The sequence below is a fragment of the Schistocerca serialis genome, chromosome 4 (genome assembly GCF_023864345.2).
Source record: "Schistocerca serialis cubense isolate TAMUIC-IGC-003099 chromosome 4, iqSchSeri2.2, whole genome shotgun sequence".
Classification (NCBI taxonomy): Eukaryota; Metazoa; Arthropoda; class Insecta; order Orthoptera; family Acrididae; genus Schistocerca; species Schistocerca serialis.
Window position 1 is genome coordinate 76,995,073 of NC_064641.1, and position 22,509 is coordinate 77,017,581.

Genomic DNA, 22,509 nt, shown 5'->3' on the forward strand with positions numbered 1-22,509 from the left:
TTACTGCCGACTGAGCTATCTAGGCCCAATTCACAATCCACCATACAGCCTCTATTTTAACACTAACTCTTTCCAAATTTCCAAACTCCACAAAAGCTCTTCAGTACACATTGTTAAACTAGCTCTTCCAGAAAAAAGTCGAACAATAGAAAATATAGGATGGAATCTAACAATATTATGAAAAGAAAAGTTGCCACTCGCCATATAGTGGAGATGCTGAGTCGCGGATACAAACAACAAAAGGACTGTCACAAATAAAGCTTTCAGGCCATAAGCCCTTCATCAAAAATACACACACACACACACACACACACACACACACACACACACACTATGCAAACGCAACTCTCACATGCATGACTGCAGTCTTAGGCAACTGTAGCCACACTGAGAGCACAGGTGAGGTTTGTGACCAGACTAGAGTAGGTGGTGGTCCAGCCAGTCACAAACATCACCTATCCCGTCAAAGGCAGGGCTACTTGTGAAACCAGTCATGTGATCTACAAGCTAAGCTGCAACCGCTATGATGCATTCAATGTGGTCACGACAACCAACAAGCTGTCTGTCTGCATGAATGGCCACCAACAAACTGTGGCCAAGAAACAAGTGGACTACCTGGTTACTGAGGATGCTGCCAAATATGACATCCTTCATTTCAATGACTGCTTCACAACCTGTGCCACATGCATCCTTCCAACCAACACCAGCTTTTCTGAATTGCGCAGCTGAGAACTTTTCCTGCAATATATCCTACGTTCCCGTAACCCTCCTTGCCTCAACCTTCATTAGTCATTGTCCCATTGTCCTCGCCCATCCAGCCACCCTGTTCCCATACCAGCACTATACAGCCCTCATTCCACCATTGCACCCAGTCTTTTTACTTCTCGTTTCCACCCCACTCCACCCCCACCCACCTCTCCCCTTGCCTTCCGTCTAAACTCCCAGCTGCATACAGCTGCCTTATCCTCTCTCCACCTCTTCCCAGCGCACTCCCCAGCAGCACTGCACTGTCTGCCACCCCTACCCTACTACCCCTCCCCATCCCCACCCCAGCCTCCGCCTTACCCCCACCCGGTCACCACTCCCATCATGGACTGATGCTGCTGCTCGCAGTGTAGCTACAGTTGCCTGAGAATGCAGTCACGCATGTGTGAGTTGCGTTTGTGCGCGCAAGAACGAGACAGAGAGAGAGAGAGAGAGAGAGAGAGAGAGAGAGTGTGTGTGTGTGTGTGTGTGTGTGTGTGTGTGTGTCATCTATTTTTGATGAAGACTTTATGGGCCGAAAGCTGTATTTGTAACGGTCTTTTTATTGTGCCTATCTGCGACTCTGCATGGAGAAATGGCTTAGCCATAACATGGAGATTATTTTCAGAATGAATCTTTCACTCTGCAGTAGTTTGTGTGTCATTTTGAAAATACCACACAGGTCAAAATGGCAAGCAAGATGCAGCCTCTAGGCCAGAACTTTGCCTTTCATGGGCAATGCTCTTACTGATTGAGCTAGTCAGTCATGACTACAGACCTGTCCTCCAGTTTCAATTTTGCCACTATCTCTCCATTTCAAGTAAGCCTAGTGAGATGTGCATGCGTAGTTTGGTTGGTAAGAAAATTGCCAATGAAAGACAAGATCCTGGGTTTTAGATCAAGTAAGGCGCCCAGTTTTAATATGGAAATAAATATCACATCTATGATCACCTTCATGCCTGACACCATGACTGTTTTGCCATTGTTTCACTAGTGTATCTAAACAATTCTTACATTTATTTTGGTGAAATTTCTTATGAATAACCCACTGCTGTTGGACAACAGCAGTAAGTCATCAAGGTATGGTACCAGAAGGAAAAATAATTTTCAACTTTCTATCAAACCAATTTTGGTAGACAAAATGCTGAAGTACACAGCCACAGAACTCTTTCACATGGAAATATCATGGCTGATAATTTAAATACATATGCAAGCTGTTTAAAGTTCTTTCTTTTTGATTACCACTTCCTTTCTTGACTGAGTTATTGAACAAAAAATTTGTAAATGGTCTGCATAAAGTAGTGTATCACATTTAATTAAATGTGTGTAACTATTGTACCAATGAAACTACTTCATTATGTTTACGATGAATATGACCACCAAACTCTCCCCCATATGTAACCAAAAATCACAGCTTGCTAATAAATATGCTCTCAATCACACTGTCATCAATGGAGGAGAATTTAGTCATCCACCAATTGACTGGAATAGTTACAGTTTCGTGCTCAGTGTGAAAAGACACCTGCAAATCAATTCGAAATGCTTTCTCTGAAAACTACACTGCTGGGTAATAAAATTGTAACAGTAGAAATGATACCAAATACCGAAATTTTACTTTTTTGCTTTTACACAGTACTGTGAAGAATACATGAGCATATATGTAGGTTATCTGAGGGTACGCAGGGTGTACAAGTAGCCGAACTGTTAGTGTCACTGCCTTTAGTTTCAAAGGACCTGGGTTCGATTACCGATACCATTTCAGAATGATTTTTTAGTGTAATGCCACCACTATTTTTTGGCACAACTGAGAAAAATAATGGTACTGCTGTAACTATTGCAAGAGGCCATGGAAGTGGGGCAGACCACAGCCAGACAGATGCAGTTATATCAGGGGCTACCTGCTGTTATCATAAGTAATGGCTCCAAGGCATTGAGATGATTACAACGTGCTGGAACCAAGCAGGGGCCTACAGACGTATTAGAATTGACATTGCAGAAAGGCAAAGACTCTGCGGCATGAGTGATCAAGTTGCTTCATGTCCGAGCCATGGTTCTATTGTGATAGAAACCGATGCCGTAGCAAAAAAAGGATGAGCCAAGATCATATAAATACTTTTGGTTTGGTTTTGTTTTAGGGCACAAGCACCAATGTCATAATCTTAGAACATTAATATGAAAAAGATGTTAACATATTAAGCGCACTCGATGGAAGGAAAGAGAGGTAAAAACAAGGACTTCCTCCTGGAGCAAGGTCCACAAAATACACTGTAGACACAGCGGACATCTCAAACCAAAGATTAGATGTTCTTTGCCATATTGCTACAATGGATAAAGAGGAGTATACAGTCAACTGTCCGCGCGTCATTTGATAAAACAGTTGATGGCATTCAGTCAGGAAATGCCACACTGTCAAAGGTTGACGACAATGAGCACAAAGTGGCGAGGGACCACCACTTAACAAATGGCGATGGCCAAAAAGTCAGTGCCCAATAAGCAACCTAGCTAAAATGAACTCCTCGTGGTGAGAGGGCCGAGATGTGGTCAGCCAAGCCACTGGGAAAGGTTTAATTCACTGGAGCTTGTTCCTGTGAAGAGGAGACCAGTGATGATGCCAAAGTGGCACCACCTGCCGACAGATGGCAACATGGAAATCATCTAGTGGAATGGAAGAGACAGAAGGCTGAGACAGGACGACTGCAGCCTTGACAGCAGTGCCAGCAGCCTTATTTCTCATCAGACTGATGCCACACGAAGATGCTGTAGCTAAGTTGCATGTGATGGTCGAGAAATTTACAGCAATAGATCAGATCAACTCCAGAGTGGTGTACTTGGGAAGCGAATGAAGTCAAATATGAAAGTGAGCTGCTGCACAAAGGCAAATCAGTGAAGGATTCACACCCATCAGGAATGTGCAAGATAGTGTGACGTTAAGCTGCCGGGGAAGTTGTCAGTCCCCTGGTGGGTTATAGATACTTGTCATTTTTAGTCAAAGGTATTGCAATCTGCCACACACCAGCCCCATGGGGCACCTAGGGCTCTACGGGCCTACACGGATCGACAAGTCACCACCTCCTGCCTCTGCATCAGATAGGTGTGGCTCGTATCAAATCCAATGCTACAAACTTAACAGCCTATAACCAGCAGATCACTTCAGGGTCTACTTCAGCTGCTGCCAGCCCCCTACACGGGTTGTCAACTGTTCGAGCCCGAGGCCACGAACCACCCACCGATGAACACTACTGGTCGTGCGGGCAAATCCCTTGCTGCCTGCTTCTGTTGATGTAGACAGACACTGACACTGCTGTGAGCCTTCTCATCCACACTGGACTCACAGTGTGGTTTTGGCACGCCTTGTCCAATGCAGCTGGACACGCTTTTACTCTCCAGTGTGGGCAAACTTCTTGCCGCCCGCTGCTGTGGTCAGCGCTCTTCTGGGTGTTGCTGGCATTATCACTCTACCACCCTTGCGATGCTGCTGACAGTAGCACCTCATCACACACTGCCTACAGCTCACATCCTGGGAAAGCTGACTTCTGTGAGCACCAACATGACTGCTGTAGTTTATTGAGTAATAAATAAAAGTTCTAAAATGATGTTTCTGTGTTGATACATTGGGCGCCTACAAGGCATCCATACACTGCTCCATTGCTACCTCACTTAGGGTGTTGCTCTACTGGCTTTCTGATGCTAACAACTTAGTTCCACCACCCCTTGTAGTGGCAATCCATTTCCAGCCATAACATGAGTTAGGAGGGTCTAGAATGGGGTCCACTCAGCCTCAAGAGGCCAAATGAGGAGCTGTTCGAATAAAGGAGCAACAGCATCAGCGGGATTCATCTACTGGCAATAAAGGCCACAGGGACCGATGACATACTGATCACGTGTCCCACAGCCATAGACCGCTCATTGTACTGCCTTTAGGTAGCAGTTGACATGTCAGTACAGGCCTTAGACCTAATCCTTGAGTGATGTTTACCTTTTTACAAGGTATAAAATTTAGTACACAGAGCTGCAACAGCCACATCTGACAGTAACAAGGGGTCTAACCTGGTTGATCATCGAGTCAAACCTAACTCACATTCCATGCTGTTTTGACTCTATGCCAATAATGCATAAATCATAGTGGCAGATGAGGGGTGGTATGCCAATGTCTTCGCAACCGACGACCAGATGTTTTCGAAAGTTGGGAGATCTGCCCAACAGTCCAGCAACCTCTGTATCAAGGTGTTGTCAGAACAGTACAGGCAAGTTGCAGTCTTGCATTACCTTGTTGAAAGATAATGTCATGGAGATCTTTATGATAATGCAGAGAAATGTAATGGTTGCTGTAAATTACTGGCTATGCAAACTAGAGGTGATCCTGTTGAGTACCCAAGGGTATTTATATCACTATACAAGATGCTGAACCTGTATTACTATGACAAACGCAATCTGGCAATGTTTTTTTTTATCCACAGAACCTACACACAGGGATGTGTCCTCAAGATGCTATATACAGAACCGAGATTCATTTGATAAAATAACGTGGTGCCACTAATGTGTCCAGTGTTATCCTTGGTTGCACTACTGTCACCACCCCTCTCTCTGTGTTACGTCAAAGGAAGCTGAAACAATGGTCACCATGCTGACTACCCATGATGCTGCAAACTAGCTATTTCCTGACTCAGGTTGCATGCCTTGCGTGTATGATCCTCAAAAATACAATATGTCTGCTTTCAAGTGTGATAGTCATGTAGAGCTAGTAAGACCCTGCACGCCAATGAGTACAGTTCACCTGAACACACTGTGTCCATACACAAACAAGTAACAAGACTTTAACAAACACGAGTAGCAGTAAAATGGAATGTCAAACCACAGATTTGACGGACCAAGAACTCCAATGTGCGATTCCAAAAGTGTCTTCCCTTACGTCTTCTCAGAAACAACAATCACTCAAAGGTTATATCTGAATGAGAAACATACTGTATAATCATAATTATACACAGAAAACAGATGGTGTAACTCCTATCCATTCCATGCAACTGCACTGAAATGGTGTAATCATTTGCTGTCCATGAACGTAGTACACTTCATGCCAATTTGATGTTTGTTGCTTGCCACTTTCACAGTGTTGCAGTTTTAATGGCCAGTAATGTACCTGAACAGATAGTTCAGAAGTCCACTCATGAAGAAAATAGGTCTAATGGCAACAAAAAGACATGACCTTTTTGAGGCTGTGAACACTGAAACTGGTATCAGTGAGCACAAGGCAGGTTGTAGCAACAATGATTATCAAGCTATGAATGGGCAACTAAAACAAAATACAAAGATTTACACGTTCAGTAAAGTAGATTTAGCAACAGTAAGAAGAGTAGCTGGTCAGATATATACCTGGTAGAACGGTTCATGAGGACAACGGCTAGCCATAATACATAGTCTCTATAAAGAAAGTCTCAAAGAAACAGTAACTATTGCACAATAGGTGTAAAACTATGCATAGGATACAGGTAGAGAGTGCTAAATGAAATAAATGGCAAAGAGTGAAGTCTTCAACAACTGCTATAGCAGAATCTTATCAAAACATCTCTCACAAAAGCCAATGTAATTTTAGTTACAGGTTAAGGCTGTTGTTAGTGACATGCTCAAGGACAAGTGACATGCTCAAGGACAACACAGGAACCAAAACTGAGGGAAGCAAACTAAACCATAAATGCTGAAGTAAGATCTATGAGGAATGCTCCAGTTTAATTCTTGCACCACAGGAAAGAAGAATGATACATTTATTATTGTCAAACTTTTTACCACTGTATTCGTCTTCTGAGAGGAAACATTGAGAAAAAACTGAACTCCCTAAAACTGAATGATGGAATCACTGTCATAGCCTACAAAAAATATGCAGATGAGTTAGAACCTTAATTAACTATAATATACTACAGTTCCCTCAAACAAATAACCGTGCGCTTGTGTTTGGAGGAAAGCACAGATCACATCTATCTGCAAGAAGGGTAGCAGAAGTTATCAGCGAAACAACTGTCCATTGTCATGACACCCACTGACCATAGATTTTCAAAACACATTCTGAGCTAAACCATAATGATGTATCACAAACTCCATGCCAACGGCATACATTCTGTAAACATCAGTCACGCAAAACCCAGCTCACACTTTTCTCATAAGACATCCGGAAAGTCATGGATAATGGAAATACAGTGAGTGCAGTATTTTTTATTTCTGAAAAACATTTGCCTGAGTACCAAACAAAATTTGTGACTGGACTGAGACTGTCTCAGTAGGTAGTGTGCAGCATATAAGCTCAGATAGAAAGTAATAGACACATGCACAAGCAACTTCAGGCGTTTCACGAGGAAATGTGTTGGGACCCTTGCTGTTCCTGTAGTATATTAATGACCTGGCAGACAACATTAGTAGTAATCTCGGCCTTTAAGTGGATGATGCAGTTATCTGTAATGAAGTACTATTTGAAAAAAGTTGTACTAATATCCAGGCAGATCTTGATGAGATTTCAAAGTGGTGCAAAACTTGGCAACATGTTTTAAATGTTCAGAAATGTAAAATTGTGCACTTCACAACAAAAAAAAAAGAAACAACAAAAAAAATGGAGTACAAATACCTGGGTAGAACAATTTGTTACGAATGCGAAATGGAATGATCACATAGGTGCAGTCAAAGGTAAAGCAGTGACAGACGTCAGTTTATTGACAAGAACTGAGTAAACTCACCCAGCCTACAGAGAAGCTTGCTTACAAAACATTCATGTGATCCATTCTAAAATATACCTCACATTCGTCTAGGAACAACACCAAATAGGACTGACAGGTTATACTGGATGTATACAGAGAAGGGAATCATGAATGGTGACCAGTTTGCGTGGCCCACCACACAGTGTCACAGAGAAATGCTGAGAATTCTTAGTGGTGAACAACTGAAGATAGAAAACAACTAACACGTGAAAGTCTGCTTACAAAGTGTCACAAATTGTATTAATTGAGTAATCTAGGAATATACTACAGCCTAGTGTCATGAATAGTATTCACTCAGTAAATTGGGAATATACTACAGCCTCCTACATACTGCTGCTATATGGACCTCAATGACAAGGTCAGATGAATTACTGAAGCATTTAAGCATTCTTCCTGCAATCCATCATGAATGAAATGGGAAAGAATGCTAATATGTGGTTAAATCCATGTACTTTACAATGGTTTGCAGAGGATTAATGTAGATGATCTCGAAATGTTAGTACATCAACTGCAAATTGTCAGTAACCATAAATAACACCATCTGCTTAAATGTAAATAATCCCCCCCCCTTCCCGAACCAAATAGTGTTGTTTACATAAAAGGAGTTAACATTTCCAAATACATCTCTGAATGTAAGTAGGAGTGTACAGGGTGAAATCAAACAATGGGAAAACCAGGATGGAGTAACGACTGTAAAGGTGAGTCACATACGACAGAACATCCTTTTGTTTACTGAATATTTTAATATAATGAAACAAGCTTTCCATGAGTAAAGGTGCATCTGATTTTGTTATATGGTTAAAGCTGTTAACTTGTACATCAATGGAGATACTGAAGGAAGCTTCTTTATTTTTTTTTTTATTTTTTTTTTTTTTAATTGGGTGATGTAATTTTTTTAATGTTCAAAAATTTTTTATAATACAATTATAATAATATAGCACTTATTAATGTTGGCTCTGAATCTTTTGGTAAAAGTATCTGAGAAATCAACAAAATACTGAGAGGCAAGGTGGACAGAGTCCAGTGTAAACACAGCCCAATGAGGCTCTCTTGCCATTTTCCATTGGTATATGCTGCAAGAAGACAGACCAAAGCTACGGACATAGTTCCACCTGCCCTTATTTTATACAACACGGGTACAAGGTCAGATAAGATTTTAGCATTCAGAACATATTAGGGATACAGTTCAGTATATGCTGTACACAACTCTCCCACAAGCTGCTCTGAATTTTAGTTTGTTTCTAAGATACTTTCAAGGCATATTTTAATATCAACATCAACAAGTGTTACATCACTATATTCTTATTTTTAATATCATTCAAAAGCTCACAGAAGATGAGATCAGTAATATAACGCCAGTTAATGTTGATGCTGAAATATTTTGTGATGTAATTTGAAAAATATGCTAAAACTGAGAGCAACCGGAGATCTCTGTCTTGGTGCAAACACATCAAAGTGTGATTTCTTTAACAGGCCATGCCTTTAAACAAAGATGGATTTGTCTAGAAAAACAGAGGTATTTTTAAAAGTTCATAAAGCTTTTTATTTTCAACTGTGGAACACATTCTGACTTATAAGTTGCATTTTGCAGGCCATTTACAATGTGGCATCTAAGGGTGAATGATTCCTATCCTATCCTTGCCACAGGAAACAGAAGAGCAGGATTTACTTACTAACTACTGATGTGGGCAAAAAAGAACAGCCTAAACACTAATTTTAAACACATGCATAGGGACACTCTGGTCTCCGGAACTTTAATTATAGGCCTTCATTGGGAGGGAGCACGTGATTTCTTATCTTTCTCCTTCTCCTGCGATAGTAATTGCTCTAAAATTCTCAAAGCTGCAGATTCATATTTTTTGTCTATACGTATATATGGTTTTTTATCTGTTGCCACTGGTCAGTTTTTCTTATTTCACTTTGGCAAGTACATGCCCCTTTTCGTTTCAAGTAGTTTCAATTTCCATTTAAAGTTGATATAATATTAGTTTATCTCTACATCAACATGACTTTTTAGTCTGCATTTTTTAATCATAATTTATCATGATGAACTTTCAACCACTTTGCTTACCAATCACTACAACGTTTTGTTTCTGTCTGCAGATGGTATATAGTCATAGATCATTTACTCCTATATAAAGTAACTGAATATACAGCATACCCTCTCCACAGAAAACGTGTCAAATTTTGAAGATCAAAACTTGTATGCTAATGAAGATTTCTATAAGTATTCATTGTATGCTTTCAGAAAAAAGTTAAAAGGTAACAGGTTTCAGCTGTTTCAGCAATTTTTTTAACAACCATGCATAATCCTGAAATGACTGTCAGTTCAGGATATTATTTCTGCATTATCAATCAGAAAATTAATTTCAGTCTTATTACAATTTTTTCATGTAATGAAATTTTCAACTGTGGCAACATTAAACTGAACTGATAATTCGTGCTGAATACTACACAGTCTATCCCACATTTACAACAATAATACTAATGTTCAATAAATTTTATAACACATGAGTAAAAAGGTTATGTTTTGTCAGATACGCCTTAGAGCAAATGTGTTATCACCTTAATCCAATCATTTTGGTTTATGTCAAAATGATTATGTAGAAATACACTTTGATCACTCAATACTCAAAATTAAGATCAAGTAAAATATATAAATGAATAAATTTAAATCAAAGGTGACAAAAACAATCATCTAGCATCTTTTCTATAAATAATAACTCTAACAAAAATGTCCATTCAGTATACCACAAATGATATTTTGTTGTAAAATGTCAGAATTAAACAGAAAAATGATAATTAACTTTAAAAGTACAATCCCATTATTTTTAAAAAATGCGCACAAGAACTTTAGCCGGATGAAATACTTTCAAATCCAAAAAATTGAAGTTAACTACTGCGTGACGTATGACAACCATTTATTCTTCAATATGTGAATACATGTTACTCGGCTACCAGCTTCTTAATCATATACGATGACAGTGACACTGAATTTTGGATAAAGTTACCTAGTAAAAAAATAAAATAAATAAATAAATATATATGTCCAGTGACTCTTCAAACTGAGCAAGGCAAACAGTTCACAGACTCCAGTCACAAAACACAGTTATGTATTTCTCTTATATGCCTCTTGAGGTTACCTTTCTTTGTAATAGTTTGGGGGCAGTAAGGGCACTGGAAATGAGGTTTCTGAACACATTCCAGAGCCAAATGTTCTACAAAAATACGCATGTGACAAAATGTTTTGTTGCACTTAGGGCAAGCAAACTGACCTACTGCACTCTCACTATGATAAGTTACTTTAAATAGTGGCGGCTGGTCTGGTTTTGTGACTGCAGTACTGCTGTTCAGGAACAACTCGTCATTTGCAATTTGGTTTGGTAAAAATAATTTCACCGCTTCTCTTTTATCAGTTGCTTCTACAGATGGCTTCAAATTTATCTTTGTTTGTGAAGTAGTCCAATCTAAAACAGGCCCCACACTGAAAGTACCTATAAAAATGAGAAAAAATCATATGAAATATAATGGATTCACTATTGCATGAAAAATGTGTTTTCAAAAAAGAATCAGAAGGTGTTGCACGTTCTCCAATTTCAACATATTCCCACCACTCACGTGTAATAATACAACTGATTCCAAATATGCTAAAACATTCAGAAGTACTTAAGCAATAAAAACTAATACAGCTCACTCAGATTAAAAATTAGGAAAGGGAAACAGTAAACAATGACTTAAAAACCACCCTTGCTCTTTCATATGACAGGTGAAAGAATTACATAAATGTGTGACAGAAAAGAAGTTCCCTCAAGATTAAGATGCAATGCTCAAATGTTGCTGAAAATTAAAAGAAAACAACACCAGAGCAAGTAATTGTTAAAAGGGCCTGTAATCGTTATTTTATCGCTTTTTTAATTATAGATATCCATTCAGACTGTACATTACATCAGTTATGTGAAAAAAATACAAAGAGGCAGATGGGCTGGCCAGTACTTACCTTGGATCAGTGTTGCTGACAGTTACACAAAACCCACAAAAATTAATAAAATCTAGCTCCCTTCAGGGAGGAAAGAAGAGAGAGGGAAAAAGAGTATAACCTACCCTAAATTAAGAGTTAGCAAGGGAAATGTTTTGTGACTGGCAGCTGTACTGCACTAAGGACGTACTGGCCAATCCATTTGTCTCTCTATATTTTTCATATTTCTGGATGAGATTTTCCTTTTAATCAATTACATCATTAATTTTTATGAAAAAGCAAAATGTAATATCCATACCCAAGTTATCTTGTGTTGTCCTAACTGAACATAATCCGCATTAACAATCAGAAAAATTACATATTTAATGTTTTCATTAAAATTCTTTTGGCTCAGTGACTCAATCATGATGCCAAATACCCTAATAGATTCAGATATTATTGCAGGTGGGTTTAATCTAGTTGCTTATGTATATTACTCAACCAGTGCAGTAATGTTTTGTCTCCCTTTCTTGTTTGTAACCTGACAGGAGAATCATGAAACTCATGTTGTGGGTGAAATATAGAAACAGGAGGAAGGGGTGACTGAGTCACTTTAGTAATTACAGCTTTAATTTGATCTTCAATACAGATGTCTCATCAATCCTCAGTTGCTATGACAATTGGTTATAGTACTGAAAACAGAAAAACTTCACCAGCAAAAAGTTGTCATATTCACCAGCACAAAAGTTATCATAGTGTCGGAGGCAGAAGAAAATTTTCACTACATATGTGACAGTGACAGAACAGTTTATAGGCTATTCCGAGAATGTTAGTATATATTAATGGAAAGTGCTGCATGTACACAAGGTGGTCAGAAACAGTCTGAAAAGCTTGAACGGGTATTGCAGGGTAGGTTGTTCTGAGAAATAACCCTTAAGAAAAAAGTTCAATACATAATGCCACTTCCAATTTAATTAGCATTTAAATTAGCCAAGCAGGCTGTTGCACATGCAAATTTAAGCGGTCCACAAAATATAATGAGTGTCAAGTCATTCTCAGAGCATAGATGATAATGCATGGGAATGCCCACCCTTTGGCTCGCATTCCTTTCTTACTACTATTCTATGTCCAATTTTTGTATCAGTCTCTTCGATTCTAGGAAACCAAATGAAGAATGTATTTGGTGACACCGTCTCTGGCAAGCCACTTGAAATTTTGCATACAATGTCTTGATTAGCTAACTTCAATGCTAACTAACTTAGAAACAGTGCAACATATTCAATTTTTTTCTTGACAACTACCTTAAACTACCTTAAAGCACCCTTACAAGCCTTTCAGACTGTTTCTGACTACCCTGTATACATATATATTTTAGGCTACAGAAAATACTTCTTAAAGAACAAGGTGAAACATATAAGACAAAATGAGAATTTCTGTTATTTAGTTGCACATATGTAACCACAAAATCATTAAAATAACTCTAATTTGAATTTACTAGATAATATGGACAAACCAGGTGTATGCTGCTGTTGTAATGTAGCTGTTATTCTATGATTTATCACTTAAGATGTATTAGTTTGTTATGTTAATTCAGATGCGGTGTTTTATAACCACAAGACTTTTGTTGAGCTGCACACCTCCTGCTGTGGTTGGCCAGGGGACTGAGCCTTATAGCCATCATTGTAATGTGTGTCAACTGGATGTTTTCAACTGGATGTTTATCTTAGACATCATGCCTTACTGATGAACAAAAATAAAACTATTCTGCTCTGCAGACACCAAGCAAGAACATTCACTGGAGATGTGATGCTGAAGACTTGGAAGGTGGAATTCCAAAAAGTGGTTTGTATCATCTGAGGCTAAGGTTTCATATGAATACCACTGATAAAATAATGACAATTTGAAACAAAGACAAGGATGACAAGAATAAGGACACAGATCAATAGCCATCATGCTACAACTGTCATGGCTCTGTGACCATTTTCTAAGATAGGTGGTCATCAAACTAGTTTACCATACCAGTAACAAAATTGGTAATCTGCTGTTCTCTATGGAAATACTGCACCTTCTTGGAGATGAAAGCTGTGAAAGTGGATTAATATACATAAGTGAGACAGAGGGACTTATTAGCATGCCTAATGGTGCAAAAGTATCACAATATTATATTAAAGCACTGACAGAAAAGACAAATTTATTTGCCTTCAAATGTAAGAACAGTGAAATGTTAAATTGCAGTAAACAGCCTTAAACAAATGGCACATTTCAAATATATGAGTGTGTTATAACGCAACAACTCAAAAAATATTTCACATAAAAACTTATGTTTTCCAGCATATACTCTTTTTCACACACATAACACACAAGATCAGAATTAAATTTGACAGAGTAATGGCAGGTCTCACACTACTTTACAGAGGTGAGAACTGGACACACTCAGCAAAATATCAGTCAAGGATTGAAGTCATCCAAGATGAAATTTCCAAGAAATAATTTATGGGCATCCACAATGGATATCACAAACAATGACATTTGATACTAAATTAATACCTTACCCTAGATGAGAATATCACGAAGTACACCACACTGATAGAATGAATGATCTGAGATAACTTTATAAACTGGTTCTATACAAGCCTACCAGGAAGACATATTAGTGATTCCTGTGGAAACAATGGAGAAATCAATAACCAGAATATCACACAAACCAGCACAGGCATTTTGTCTTAGCCTTGCAAAGAAGACAAGGACTTCCTGATAGTTTAAACAGCCTGATGAATACAAGCTTCTCCTATCCTAACAACAGGCAGCCTACAGGCATACAATGCAAATGCAGTTGTTTCATCAGACAAAGCTTTGTACTTTGCAGCTAAAGAAACATAAAACACTGACTTATCTCAATCACAACCAGTTGCTGTGAACAGCGCTATATAGCAGTGTCTATTACCTGATTCACCAGTACTGCCTAATAAAATTAAATGGAAATCAATATCAACAAAGCACTTAAGCTCCTCTACCTCATGCTCTCATAAACAGGTGAAAATAGGAGTTCCATGATACCTCAATCACAGCAAAGACAAGAAGACGCAACAGTATGTACGTAACGCTGTGGTGCACTGCTTCAGTAACACACAAAATCACCCTGAAAGTGGCTACCTGCAATACTAGCAAAAATAATGGAGGAAGATGAAATAATACATATAGAATAACATTACTGACACTGTGCTGACTGCAGAAGTCTACATTTATTCCTCATGCTTTTGAGAGAAAAAAAGACTATGGAGTAGTAGAAGAATAGAAAGACAACAAATGAAAAATGGTAGCCTGTTCAAAGGGCAAAATGTTTATGTTTAATCTTTTTCACAAACAAGTTTCTTTTCATCATTCTTGTGGGTTTGTTTCATTTTAAGATCTGTTTACAGGAAGTTCCCTTTAATATTCCACATCTAAGGCACCAATTCTTGCTTTTCTGTCTCCAAAAATGTAAACTGTCCTCTTCTTTCAACCTAAATGCTGTCTCTCTCCATTAGATCTTAGTTTATTTCCACTTACTGATTTCGTATGGACCAGTCAGTTCTGTTATAAGTAGAGTGTGTCTAGGCAAAACAATATCTCCATGACACACAATGGTGTCATTCATCTACAACTTACATGTCAACTTACAGTCTCTTTTGCATTATCATATTTTTCCAAGGTTCTATATTGCATGTTTATACTTGAATATAAATCTCTGATTTGTCAGGCTAAGTAAGTTCAAAACTACTAAAGACATATACACCAAGGATTTTCTTGCAACAATAACCTAAATACATAAAAGTTGAAGAAAGCAATGGAAATTTGCATGTTAAATGTTACTTAATAATAATCCGCAGGAACTGCATTCACACAAAACCATGTTGTATGTTCATTCAGCGAATAAATCTACAGGCAAGAATAAGTTCCTACGAAAAATATTGTTTACCCTGCTTAAAGACCTATACAAAGAAATCACGGCCATAGAATCTCACAGAATTGCATTCATTCAGGGGTTACTAAGAGGAGAAAAGATTTATGACTTTATAGCACTGGAAATAGAGAAGAAGTGGTGGAGTTTCATTACTTGAAATACATAGCTTATTCTTGGTTAACTGCTTGGCATTCAGTATTTCACTTAACACAACTTTTCTTAAACCAAACATACATACAAAATTGAATGTGGAGTGTTCTTAGATTTCATTACTTTAAAAAAATCATATATTTTTAACTAAATTGTGATACATATATGACAGTTATGACTCATACCACTGGATATAAAACTGCAAAATACAAACCTCAGTTTTTATCATCTCTGATCTCTGAAACTAATGGATGCTTAAAGTAATAAATAATAATAATGACAACTGTGATTTCAAATACTGTTTTCAGGTTATGCTGGGATAGGTTGTAGACAATGGTCAGGAGGAAGTCAAAGAGAGAGAGAGAGGGGGAGAAAAAAAAAAACAGAATTATGTAAGCTAAAGCTTATTTTTATGTCACTTTATTAAACTCTAATGTGTGTGCCATTAATATAAAAGTGGCATGCCCAAAACAAATGTTTTAAGCATACAATGTAGACTGTTACTACGAATCATTTCCAATACAAATTCCCTTCACTAAAGCAGTCAATATTCTCTCTTCACAGCTATCCCATTTACATTCTTATGCTTAATTATTGAAAAAACACTGTGTACATAACTCACTGCACACCGCTTCGTTTATCCACCTCTGATAGGCATTTGACATTTCTGAGAACACTTGGGGATATACATTAACAAATCATTTTCATTTCATTAACATCTCAGATCATTTCATTAACATCTCAGATCATTTCATTAACATCTCAGATCATTTCATTAACATCTCAGATGAAATGTTTCCATTATTACAATACTAGGGACAATTTTAATTATTTTGTGTAGTTCATATCATGAATAACATTATGTATGAAACAAGGAATGAGCAGCAACAACAATAACAACAATAAAATGAGACTAAAATATCCTGCCACTTGAATATATTTCATTGGAGTGATGGATTTTGAACACAAAGATAATTTACAAGTTTTTGAATCTAAATGACACACAACCTAATAGAAGTCCAGTAAATTTCTATCTAAATCTAGAATATGACACCATAATACTCCATTTTGGAATCTTAACTTATTTTGTGTGTGCTGTGTGTTCTCTGTTAGAAAGCTAGTATGGATTAGAATTTCAAATAAGCCTCAATTTAATATTTGCCTCTTCAAGCAAAATAAAAACAGCAATGCTTGTAATTTGAATAGCACATTCATTGCTGTTCCGCACATTATTTGAGAAGTTATTACCACTGGCAATACTGAAAAAACAAGGCAATGAAACACTACACTTAATCAGCTGTTGTATAAACAAGATGTGCACGAATGTCATACAGTTATCAGTGGTGAGTAAACAGAGGGTACGTGTGTTTATTATTTAACTGATTTTTTTTAATTTTTCTATCCAGAATATGATTTTTTTTATCCATTCTTGCTACACAATCCACTGTACGCTGCATGGAAGAGAGTATTTACTACCATTACTTATCGTCCCCCTCCTCCCGTTTGTTCCTAGAATTACTACTGGTATGCTTTCACATTTCTCCTAATCTCTCTTAACCTACTCTCATGAACAGATGCATAGAAACAGAGGCAAAAGTATTGTCACACTGTGAAACTTAAATAGTGGTTCTCCAAATTTACTCAATACTGTTTCCTAATAATAACACTATCTTCGCTCCAACAGTTCCCATTTAACTTCCTTAAGCTTCTCTGTTACTCTCTCCTATGAACCATACCAACTTATTATGATTTTAACACTGCACTCAAAATTCCTTCATACTCCGCTACTAGGTCTACTTCTAAAGATTCCAAACGTGGTTACCCAAACAGGTACACAACACACTTTTCCAGAATACTCATAACAAATCTAAGTCATCTTTCCTATAACTGCTTTCATATGTCCATACTGTTTAATGACATTTTATTCTCCTTCTCAACATATGAGAGAGAGAGAGAGAGAGAGAGAGATCAAAGAAGTTAATTAGTGCAACAAATCTTCCCATTTCATAATTCAGTTGCTGGTTTACCATATAATCAGTTTACAACACCTTTCAAACATAAATATTTTAAGCTAAGATTTGTCTTGCGTATGTTACATCAGATATTCAGCTGGCTGCGCTCTAAATACACACGTTTTCCACGGCATGCTACCATTTCACCTAATCTATTCTGTGTATTGCTAGATGTCTTTGGAGATTGCTTTTATGTTTCGTCTGATAGCTACAATTAGGACAATGGAACTGTGGATCTTTCCCACATTCTAACTTCAAATGTCGTAACAATGTACCTCTGGAGCAATAACCTTTCAGGCAATTAGGGCATTTAAATTTCTTTCGTTCCTCACTATTAATACTGACCACTGACACAATTTCGCCAAATTTTTGTGGGCTGGGGGGACACGTCCAGCCTTCGTAGTAGGAACTCCATAATCTTTCACTGTCTGAAACAAAACGTATATATCAGTTGCAGTGAAAGGTAATAATGTTGCAGCAGTTTGTGAAATGTGACATGCCTAAAGACTTATGAAACCCACAAACATGCATAGTAAATACAAGCAACCTTCCCCAACAACTGAATACTCATAAAAATGTAGTACATAAAAGTATCTATTACTGCAAATACACTAAAATGAAAACATTTAAAATGAAAACCGAACTGCTATTTAATACTAGTACACAACTGAAATACACATCACAGACACATAAAGGTACTTAATACAGACAGTCAGTATGCAGGATTAGAATGAAACTTTTGTTCCACAATACAAAGTGCAGTAATAAAAATAATTCCAATGTACTTTACAACTGTTTGCCAGGATGGTACTCAAATCCACACTTTGTGTTAGCAAATGAAAAGCAAAAGCTGTAATTTCAAGTACCTAACAAGTACACAGTTTTAATCTGTCAGTTAGCATAGTATTGATGAATAACTATGATTACTGTTTTACTATAGCAATTACAGCTGTTTTGTCATTTTAATACACAAGAGCTATGTATCCTGATCATGTTCCATCAGTGGAGAAAACATAAACACTGAAGAGCAGTAATATCCAGTTGATAGCCACAGTGAGACTTTGACAGTCAGGCATCATTTTGGCACTTTTGTGTTGAATATCATATTGCAAAAGTTTCATGATTAAACTAAATAGCACTGCTTCGCCAATTAATTAAAACACACACACACACACACACACACACACACACACACAAACAGAGAGAGAGAGAGAGAGAGAGAGAGAGAGAGAGAGAGAGATCATATGGGGAAAGGTTGCAACACAAACTAAATATATTTACATACTAGTCAATAGTTCAAAATATTACATGAAACTGGTTTGGAAAACTGGGATGAAGTAGCTGATTCTATAGCAATACATTTGGTAATAAACAAAAAATGTATTCAGCTCAAATGTTTTGGGTAATTTCGAAGCAGATGCCCTCAGTTGCATATTTAATATTTTTCACAAAACTTTTACATTAAATGTAAGGAAGAATATTCAAATAGTTGCCTTTTGTGGATGATAATACACTGAGACACAGGATTTTTTTAAAGTACTGATAAAATTGACAAAGATTTGTCTACATAAAATGTTGCTGAATACACAATTATTCCACCACAAAAACTGACAGAAATGTTAGTGGTATATGCTGTTCAAAAATATGTAATGAAAAATTTATGTGTCTATTCATACAGATACAAATGCGTATTTAATGTCTTTAAAAACTTCTACAAGGTAAGGCAAAAGAGGAGAATGAGTGGTTTGCAGAATTAAGCCAAGAAGTTGACATGAATAGGTTTTTTGTGTCATTTATGCACAACAGATGCACTTATTTATGATTAAATATTTACAGCCTAAGTAATCTAGGGAACAACATAAAAATGGCATTGGTTAACATGCAGCAGAACATTTTAAATCACATTTCCCTATCAAAACAATGGTACAGCAGACAGACATGCCTACAGAAAATCACAAATAAACAAACACAATACTAATGGCCTAAAAGTCATTGAAAAATTAGTTTGAAATATCCATAAACACATTTACTTTTACTTATGATAGTCTATGAGAAAACAAATGCCCATGGAAAAAAAAGAGGACAAAAAGTTTGAAAAAAAGAAAAAGTATTTGTGATAATACTTAAAAACTGTGAAAGAAGCAGCAGATACTGGACAACCAAGTTATTAAACTTGCAACTGAAAAACAAACAAAAATGTATATTTTACCCCACGTAAGTCGCAAATTACCTGTACATCTAACTCAAAATAAGAATATATTGATGAATGTTGCCGACTGCTTTCACTTGCTGACAGAAAGCTGTTTAAAAGAGTATACTGTTAAACTGAGAAATGTAAAAAAAATGTACATACATACATAATATTCAATGGGAGCATCAAGCCAGCATACCAATGTCTCAAGACATTAGTCAGGCCAAAATTGAAAAATTAGACCTTGATTCGAAAGTTTCAATTTTTACATACCATCAATGTTCCAAACACCATGATGCCAAGATAATAGTATTATACTGATGGACAGCTGGACATATAAAGATATTACAGAAATTCATAAAAAAAGAGAGATTTGAGTAAGGGACTAGTGCTTGCGAACAGATACAAATCTTCCAAGGGGAAAAAGAATTGTAATTTGAGATGCTTACTGCATGTATGTTAGGGATGCTGCACTTTATTATGAAATATCATTTACAAATACTGCAATTCATGATAACATAAAAATGGTAGTAGTTATAATTATAGGTATAAATATATGACTGCAATATGTACTTGTACAAATAATTATAGGTATAAACATAAGACTGTCATAAATGCTTGCACAAATAAAAGAAATACAATGAAGCACAAACACAAAAAGAAATTTAAATGGGTATAAATGTAGGTATAAATACATGACTGCAATATGTGCTTACACAAATAACAAGAAATATAATGAACCACAAACACAAAAAAAAAATTAAAAGACGGTATAAGAATTATGTTTTATCTAAAGAATTATTTTCTGAAGTGGAGTCTACATAATCCTCCACATCATCTAATGTATCATTACCTGAAAGTTTTCATTATCAAATCCTTGTAAATAATTTGCCATGAAAGCTACAGCCATCTGGTAACACTTTATGACAGGCTTCCTTTAATCTCAGTCAAAGTGTGAATTCAAGACCAATCATCTACCAATCATACCCCTTCCTTACACCATTCATGAATGGCTTCATAGCACAAATGTTTGCAGACTGAAAAAATGATGTGATTTCCCTCAGATGAGTACTAGTTCACTCTTATAATGTCATATGCCATTCTCCCATTGTTGGAAATTTGACACTCACTAAAAGTACAACAGTTTTAATGTTGGCAAATGTCTAAATTTCACCCCCTTTTTTTAAGCTCTGACTTTCCAAAGTTGAACTATGCTTTCACATGGCAGGCACTTTGTATATGGACAAATGCACTTAGATTGTTGAGAAAACAAATTAACAATTTTCAGATCTCAGTGTATTTCATGTAAAGGTGAAGATAAAGACAAACTCATATGAAAAAAAAAAGTAAAGCTGTCTGGATGGTTTCTGTAGTGTTTCTTACACATCACCTACCTTCAGTGACTGATTTATGTGTAATAACCTGAAATTCTGAATAACTCCTTCTACACATGTGACCTACATTTTCTCCTGCCTGTGCCTACTTTCTATATGACTCAACAAACTGCTTTTATGTTTTGTTTCGTGTGGGCAATATGGGCAATGAAATTGAGGATTTTTCCCACATTCTAGCCTTACATGTCTGGCCAAGGATGATTTGTAACGATACACATTGCCACAAGTTGGACAAGGGAATGATGGAGGAAAATCCTGGAATGTAAATAGCTGTAAATTAGCAGGTTGTTGATTTGTTGCGCTATTGAAGGTGTTGCTGAATACAGGTTCCTTATTACTGATGTCATCAGACTGCTGAAATGCTGTATTTCCTGTTGGTTTTGCAAAATTTGAATTCATCCCACTGTATAAATTTGTCTCCAAGTTCTGAAAGTCATTTTCTGTCAAGCACTTTGTAGCAGATTCTGAAGACAATCGAAGGAATGAGTGGGAGGAACGATCTTGCTGAAGCCACTTGCTTGATTCTTTAGCTGAAAAAGAATTCAACCTATTATACTCACATCACAAAAAATACTCTTCTAGTGCAGTTCTTAAACTGTATATATGTAAACTTTTTTAAATCTCAAGCTTGATGCCTGAAATAAATTTTAAACTTAATACTAATCCATGTCAACTGTGCCCTCTGTTGTTGCATAAGACAACAGCCTCAAGCACAACCAAAATGAAAATAGTGCTGCAGCAGAAGAAATCATATTTGTCCATATTTGACAAAAAAAGTCAACATTCGGCTCTCTGCGCTAGGACAACACAGAATCAATTGTTCTTATTACTTTACTTTAGTTTTATATAATTCAGACAATACTCAGTATTAATAGTAATGGTGTATCATCTTAAGTTTGTCACACAAAATATGTAACCAACTCAGGTAGGTTATAGAAAAATTTCACCATTTTTCACAGCAATCACTGGATGGAAATAACTGCAGTTCTGTACCATTTTTATTAGATAAAAATTCTACAAACTGCCTTGATGCATTTGAAAATAAAATGCATATATGACCTAATCACTGACAACAGAATTTGTTGCAGTTAAAAGATTTCATGGAAATGTAAAAATGAATACTTACATAACTTCAAATCAATACTCTCTCTCCATTTATTCCTGCATTTTCTTAGAATAAAGTAAGTACCTGAAAAGTGTAAATCACCTTCCTAGTTTGCACAGTAAAGTCCATTACAACAGTTGTTCCTTAAATATGCCAAGGTAGTCATCTGTGTCTCTGGATATGTAACACTTAATATATGATAATAAACAAACAGTAAAGATCAGTGAATTGTGCAGCAAAAAAAATCATGTGATTAATTAACAACTCCGAGAAAT

General features: G+C 36.7%; 1 protein-coding gene across 1 annotated transcript in view; it reads right to left on the reverse strand.

Moving 5' to 3' along the window:
• Positions 1–15,952: 15,952 nt before the first annotated feature.
• The window catches only part of LOC126474247 (uncharacterized), a 51,772-nt gene continuing 45,215 nt past the window's right edge, over positions 15,953–22,509 (reverse strand). The window contains exon 4 of the mRNA XM_050101711.1: positions 15,953–17,972. Within this exon, the coding sequence (XP_049957668.1) occupies positions 17,692–17,972 (281 nt within the window). The 3' untranslated portion in view covers positions 15,953–17,691. The remainder of the gene's footprint in view (positions 17,973–22,509) is intronic.